The 7,287-nt window shown below is 39.7% G+C and overlaps 1 protein-coding gene across 1 annotated transcript; it reads right to left on the minus strand.

Annotated features, from left to right (window-relative positions):
* Positions 1 to 624: 624 nt before the first annotated feature.
* On the minus strand, positions 625 to 3,256 carry LOC139553518 (homeobox protein SIX6). Its single transcript, XM_071365934.1, has 2 exons — positions 2,458 to 3,256; positions 625 to 1,418 (listed from the first exon to the last, which is right to left on the minus strand). The coding sequence occupies exons 1-2, from the start codon at positions 3,027 to 3,029 to the stop codon at positions 1,253 to 1,255; spliced, it is 738 nt and encodes a 245-aa protein (XP_071222035.1). The 5' UTR covers positions 3,030 to 3,256; the 3' UTR covers positions 625 to 1,252.
* Between the last annotated feature and the right edge of the window lie 4,031 nt (positions 3,257 to 7,287).

Consider the following 7,287-nt stretch of genomic DNA (forward strand, 5'->3'; position numbering starts at 1 on the left):
TGCCGTATTACATGACGCAAAGCATGTTGTTGGTCAATTAGGCTATATGTCGAGAACGTGTCAGGGCACAAAGTGTGGCATTACAAACATTTTTTTTTTTTTATCACTCAGATTCCACATTTGAAGATCTGTAGCTTATGTGGTAGTTAAATACGTACACCCTGAAGAACACAATGTGATGCAGAAACGTTGATTTATCCAACATATTTCTAGGAGCTTATTGTGCGACTGCTTATTTGTATAGCCTACTACAGTTCGCTCTCCGCTAGTCAGCAACTCTAATAACTTTTTTGGGTTGTGCACCACCTCATGCCTTTTTAGTAGTTAAATACTTAACATGCCTGAAATACCCAGATATATAACCTAGACCAGTTCATCAGGGCAACGCAGAGGCACAAAATGATACAGTACGCTGCATCACACTATAGGCCTATCATAGGATGATACTTTAAATATTCTGTCACAGATATCATATTGTAAATATCGTCACAAATCCCCAAACTATAATCTAATTTATTGTGCCAAATTACTAGATTGCCTAATAATATCAAGTAATAATCGAGTGATACAATAACTGCAAAAACCATTCTCAATCGTTGTAATCTGAGAATAAAAAAACAGATGTTTTGTTCTTTTGATAAACAATTATTTTATTAAGTTGTCTTTACTTCTTTAAAAAAAAACTTTTTTACTGAAACACATGTTTACTAAAGCGCACATGCTCAACGGGTTCACCTGTGCACAAGGTAAATATTAAAAACACCAAGCAAAATAATATCACATTCTAACAGAGCCAATCATTTAAATAGGTAAATAAACATTATTTATAAAACTTTAAAAGTAAAGTAAAAATATTACAGCGTCTTTTCAACATGAAATACCCACAGAAAATAGCAGGTTAGGCGCTCAAATGTTTTTTTTCTTCAGTTTTAGTTGTATCTTGAGGCATTGGTTTATTAGTCCTCCCTAAAAAGGGATCGTGAATATGAATATGATTTTTCTTTACATTTTCTGTCCGCTTGTATTAGCTTCAGCCATCCATAGCGGAAAAACGACAACAAAAAGAAAGTATAGCTTTAAGACAGGGCATTCCGTCAGATCACTCATGTGTTGGCAGCCATCAAAGAAGACCAGTTTCTTTAAATTCAAACGCAGGCACTGACTGTTTTTTTGTTAGATTGTCTTTTAGGATCTCCTTTATTTATCTCCTGTGAATTTATCCTCTCCCTCCTCTGGACTGCCTCGTGCGCCATTAGATGTCACATTCGCTGTCGCTGGAAGTGATCGAGATAGCCGAGGTGGCGGCTTTGCTTGACAAACTTGCCTCGGGACTAGAGGCGGGACCGAGTCGATCGACGGTTCCATCATCATCTGCCAAAGACCGAACCGAGCCTTGGGACATCCCTTGCTGTTGTAGCCTGGGTAAAAGACAGACATGGAGGGAATACTAGAATTAGAAAGCACAATACAATACGAATAGGTTCTATCAAAGTAAATCCTCAATTGAAACATCATTTTTGCTGTAGTGAAGAGAGCATCAGATACACACGTGCCAGACCAGGAGCCAAACAAATGCATAATTTTTTTTTTTATATAGCCTACAAGTAAATGCACAAACACAATGAAGACACAACAATCCCAAGCCCACACAGTGAGCACAATTTCAAAGATAGTCAGACTAGCCTGAATATTTTCTTATAGGAAATCATTTAGATTCGTTCAATACACGTGCTGCCTTCATGATTTGCTGTTCAGCACAAGTGGCATCAGACATGATTGAACAAATAATCTAATACCGCAGGGCTCTTGTGTTTCTGTCTTTCATTCAATTAAGCAACATCCATGATAACAAAATGTTTCAGACAATTGCATGTTTGTTGTTAAATTATGTTCAAAGATTTAACGGACAACTGTCAATAGAATCTAAATGGATTGTGGAAAAAGAAGGATAATCTGAACGGAATTATTGAGACACTTGATAGCTAGGCCTATGCTTCAAGTTTAGTTTTGGCAAGAATACATAGGCTAATGGTCAATTTGGGGAAACACTGCATTAAGACATGCTATGGTTCGTTTTGCAATGAAAATGACAAGGGCTATAGTCACACAATGGAGTTTGTCATACAGTTTGCTTCATTTCAATAGGCTACAGCGTTTATGGTGTCATTTCCGTTGAGAATATTTATGAACAAATGTAATCTAAATATACTATTTATATATTATAGCCAACTATATTACAATGTTTACTAAAAATAACATCATTCAAACAATTCGATAGAACAATATTTGCACAAATAATTGCTTTTATTGAAAAAAATGCAAGTACTTAGGCTGACTGAGATGCAGTCGCAACGCAAGGTCCTTTTCGTTAAGAATTGAACAATAAACGTTGTAGCCACCTCACACCATCATTGATAAAAAAATACAAAAAGGTACAGACTGCAGCATGTAGCCTACCTATTTTTCGCAGCCGCCGCTCTATCCCTTTGTCTACGATTTTTGAACCAGTTTCCCACTTGTGTGGGAGTAAGTCCAGTAGCCTGCGCGAGCTCCCTCTTTTTGCTCGGGTTCGGGTAAGGATCCTGCAAGTACCATTCTCGTAACAAATGTCGGGTTCTCTCCTTGAAGCAGTGGGTCTTTTGCTCTCCGTCCCATATCGTTCTGGGTAGAGGGAACTTCTTCCGCACCCTGTATTTGTCCACTGGCCCTAGCGGGCGGCCCCGCAGCTTCTCTGCCTCCTGGTAGTGCGCCTCGAGCCACAGGGCCTGTAGTTTAGTGTGAGACTCTTTGGTGAACTTGTGGTTCTCCAGAATGTGGTAGAGTTCTCGGAAATTCCCGGTGTGGTAGGCCACGATGGCCCGCGCCCTAAGCACCGACTCATTCTTGTTGAGGACCTCGCAGGCAGCTGGGGCAACCGGCAGAGACCAGAGGAAGCGACCGAGGCGCTCAATGTCCCCGCTCTCTTCCAGAGTCTCGCAAACCCCCGCAACCTGCTGGGGGCTAAAATTCAAGATAGGCAGCTGAAACATGGAGGCTTTTCGTTTCACCTCCGTCTCTCTCTGACTCACACGCTCCCCTCTCGCGCCTACCCTTCTCTCCCTCTCGTTCTCTGATCGTCGGATCCAGACAAAAAGGCAAGCCCAAAGTTAACAGATCAACCGTTAAAAACACGGAGGAACTATGCCCTCGGCTGGTGAATTTGGTATGTTGAAATTACAAGAGTATAAAAACTAGACCCGAGATGTATTTTGAAGGGGGGAAATACAGTCAGCCCCTCTGCTGATTTTCTATTGGACTTGGCAGATTGGTTGCCATGGATGCCCGTCAATCACTGTCAAGTTTACCAATCACGCGGAAAGGAGCGCTAAGAGAATGCAGCACCTCCCAGTGCTCGACAGCGGCTTTTTAGAATGTAAACATTTTGACCTTTGCTTTTTGTCTTCAAACCTTTAATTGCCTTCCATGTTTTCCTACATCCCCTCCTTTGTAAGTCATGGCTGTGTAGAAGAAAAGCGACGAGTCAATTAAAACGCAATACGTTCACACGTTTAGCCTGCTTCTTTCATTGAAAATGGAAAATACGACCCCGCAGCAGGCACGACAGATATTGGCTGATTATCATACCGTTTAAAAAAAGGTTCAAATAAAGAATATATATCGACAACGAATGTTCTGCGATTACAATAGCATGATATTGAATGGTTGTATTGGCTAACGCACGCAGAAAATCCCGTTCATCCACGCTCTAGAATTGTTGGGACTCATTTGATAATACAAAATATGGCACTACGCTATATGTTGAATGAATCTAGGATTTTATGCTGGAACAATTGAAGTGATTCGCATCAAATTCGGTTATTTTGATGATGTAGGCTACATCGACATATTACAGGCGTATCTTTATTTGATCAGACATATTTGACAGATGTATCTTCATTTGATCTGCCATGACACACTGTATTGCATCTGCTTCTTCTCAGATAAAATCACTGCTTCTATTTCTAATTCACACTGCACACTAGCCTATAGCCTAATCCATCAAAGAGATGTTTTTTGCTAAACACTGCAGAAAAAAACGGAACGTTTGTGTATAAAACTATCGTGGCACTGCTGGGCTACTCGGGTTTAGTATCAGATACACTCCGTTTTGTGCACGGGCTGATTTAGTAAATAAGAAGGCGGATAGATAGCGCAGATGGTTTGAAGTGTCGGGTCACATTATTTCATGGCTGGCTACAGTGGTAAAGTTCATTCTAACGGAAAAGCCTGATATTATTTTCAGACTCTCTCTCTCTCTCTCTCTCTCTCTCACACACACACACACACACACACACACACACACACACACACACACACACACACACACACACACACACACACACACACACACACACACACACACACACACACACACACACACACACACACACACACACACACACACACACACACACACAGAGAGAGATAGAGAGATCAACTGAATCCCTTAGGGCTCTTTTTGCATGAATTATAGAAGGCTCATGGCGCGGGGTTATGAAACGGCCTGCCTTCTGCGCAAGAAGCTGTTCATCTCATGCAACGTGCGCTTGGCTATTCGGCGACACAGTTTCTCCACATCATCACAAAAATAGCTCCAAAATGTGCTATTTTTTTCTGAACCTTTGTATACTGCCTTCATAAAGTGTAAATAACAGGCCTACTTTATCAAAATAAATAATATTTTATCAAAATGTTTGATATGATCATAATAGCTTAATAATAATCAAACACAGAAAAGGGTTATTTGCACATTTGTCAACAAGGTGATAAAAGTAGATTGTAAGTCTATACTGTCACTGTAATGTTGCAGAGTAACCAGATGGACATAGTCTATATGAGAGCAGGATACGGATTAACACGATTCAAGTTCTTACTAGTGGGGTCTAATCATAAAACCATAGCATATTATTATAGGTTTAGCACCGATCCGAGAACAAGCGTAAAGAAAGGAGAAGAACTCCAGAACGGACACAGACAAACGGGAAAAGTCATTGTGAAGATGAGTGACAAGGTGTAGGTTTGAAATATTTAGATGCCTTTGAATATTTCATGCTGTAATCCTAACCTAAATTTACAAGGACAATTTCTTTTTCTATGAAGAGGGCATCAATAAAAGATGGTAAAATGTTCGATATCATAAACGGAGGTCTGTCAATAAACAATTTGGTTATGCACGACAGTAGAACAGCGCGCAAACATAACAGAAGCCTTTAGTCTATGTCCAAGCTTACAGTAAGACTATATGGAGGAGTACATTTTGATTTCATATGGAAAAATAGTAATTAACATTAGCTTGTTACTCTTTTACTCAGCCTAGACCTATGATAACACTGCATTCACGTCTTTAGAAATTAAAATCGGACATTTCTTGAGGGGCAAATAGACACACATAGGCTAAGCTAAAACCAAAATACTGTAACTAATAGAAAAATATATATAATTACTACGTATATGGTTGTGTTTAAGTCTATGGTTTTAAGTAGCTTATAGCGTATTCATACTACCACATTTTCCAAATCATGCATAATGTACGCATTTGTCATTTTCAAATAGGCCTTTAATTGGTTAACAGGGGCAAAATATGAAATCATTAATATTTGTCGATGATTAACACAAAAATAAACAATTAGGCTACATTGCCAATCCATGTATGGATTACTTACTTATTCATTGTAGAATATACAGTTTTAAAAGGTAGGCAGGCCTACAGTGAGCATATTACAAGTGCATATACAACTGTGCCAAAAGACAGTATCCTTACACCGATATCCCCGGACTGACATTCACCAACTCAACCACACAAAACACAGACAGTGGATCTCATACAAAGACGTCTGTTCTGCCTATTGCTTTGTTCGTCATAGACCGCACAGCCCCATCCACAACCAAACTCGGCACTGATTGTGGGCATGATTGTCCAAACAAGTTCTGTTATTTAAGATGGCAAATTTTAATTGTGAGATGGGACACCGTCCATTCTATTTGTAGAGTAATTCAAATGTTCTGCTAAACACGCACGCGCATGCGCGCGCACACACGCACACACACACACACACACACACACACACACACACACACACACACACACACACACACACACACACACACACACAGAGATAGAGAGAACAATTCTATACCCTATGATGATATTATAGTTTATAATACTAATAGGCCTACTGGTATATATTAGAAGTTAAGAGCAGCATTACGTTATTTATTTTTTTTAAATATATTTTGACATTTGTTTTCAATCAAGATTCATTCTTTCTTTCTTTTTGACTGGACAGCATCACAGACTATGGCGCTATTTGGAAAGGTGGAGAGGTAGTCTACCATTCCATTGGCTGGCTTGATTTACTAGTACTGTACCTGTCCATTGTGCTCATTCTCAACAACAAATGGAGAGCAGAGTAGAGACACGAAGAGAAAAATAGACAGCCATGAAAGCCATGATAGATAAGGCTTTCAACAATAACTATCCACTAGATATGTCTTTATACTAGAATAAATTACAGAACAGAAGATTGAGACACCAGAGAGGAGGGGATAGTGCAGGCAACCACAAAGACTAATCCTGTTCATTTTTCTCTCAATTTGCCATAAGAGACAAGTACATTTTCTTTGAGTCATCAGCATGGAGTTAGCTGGGTCGTAGCGTGCCCAGGGCAGAGGAGAGGGAACAGGAAAGGAGATGGGAACACACAGTAGCATGTGAACGGGCTGGAAGTGACCCAGATTCCCTCGGATCAGTCGAGCAGACGAGACGGTACAAGAGCCCTGTCACCAACACCCATCCTGCCACTGTCCCATTCTGACCACCTTCGTCATTCCCTTCCACTACTAACTATACACCACACTATTAGTACCCCCTCAGACTCACATGCAAAATAAAAACACTTACTTACAAGCACACACGCACACTGTATAGTAACATTTACTCACACTAACCTAAACACACACACACTTGAACATTTGAATAATAACATTGACTTCTTCCACATTTAGTTGCGTTACAGCCTGAATTTAAAATGGATTAAAAAGAGATTTGTTGATACTGGACCACAAACAATACCCCATAACGTCAAAGTGGAATATTTGTTTTCATGAAATGTTTACTAATTAATTAAAAATGAAAAGCTGAAATGTGTTGAGTCAATCAGTATGCAAACCCTTTGTTATGGCAAGCCTAAATAAGTTCAGCAGTAAAAATGTACTTAACAAGTCACATAATAAGTTGCATGGATTCAG

Source organism: Salvelinus alpinus, chromosome 25 (assembly GCF_045679555.1).
Source record: "Salvelinus alpinus chromosome 25, SLU_Salpinus.1, whole genome shotgun sequence".
Lineage (NCBI taxonomy): Eukaryota > Metazoa > Chordata > Actinopteri > Salmoniformes > Salmonidae > Salvelinus > Salvelinus alpinus.

Excerpts from the sequence above, each read along its gene's own strand:
- LOC139553518 (XM_071365934.1), bottom strand. The coding sequence starts at position 3,029 with ATGTTTCAGCTGCCTATCTTGAATTTTAGCCCCCAGCAGGTTGCGGGG. Across the intron at positions 1,419-2,457 it reads GCGGCGGCTGCGAAAAATAG|GCTACAACAGCAAGGGATGT; the intron begins GTAGGCTACATG and ends TCTTTTACCCAG.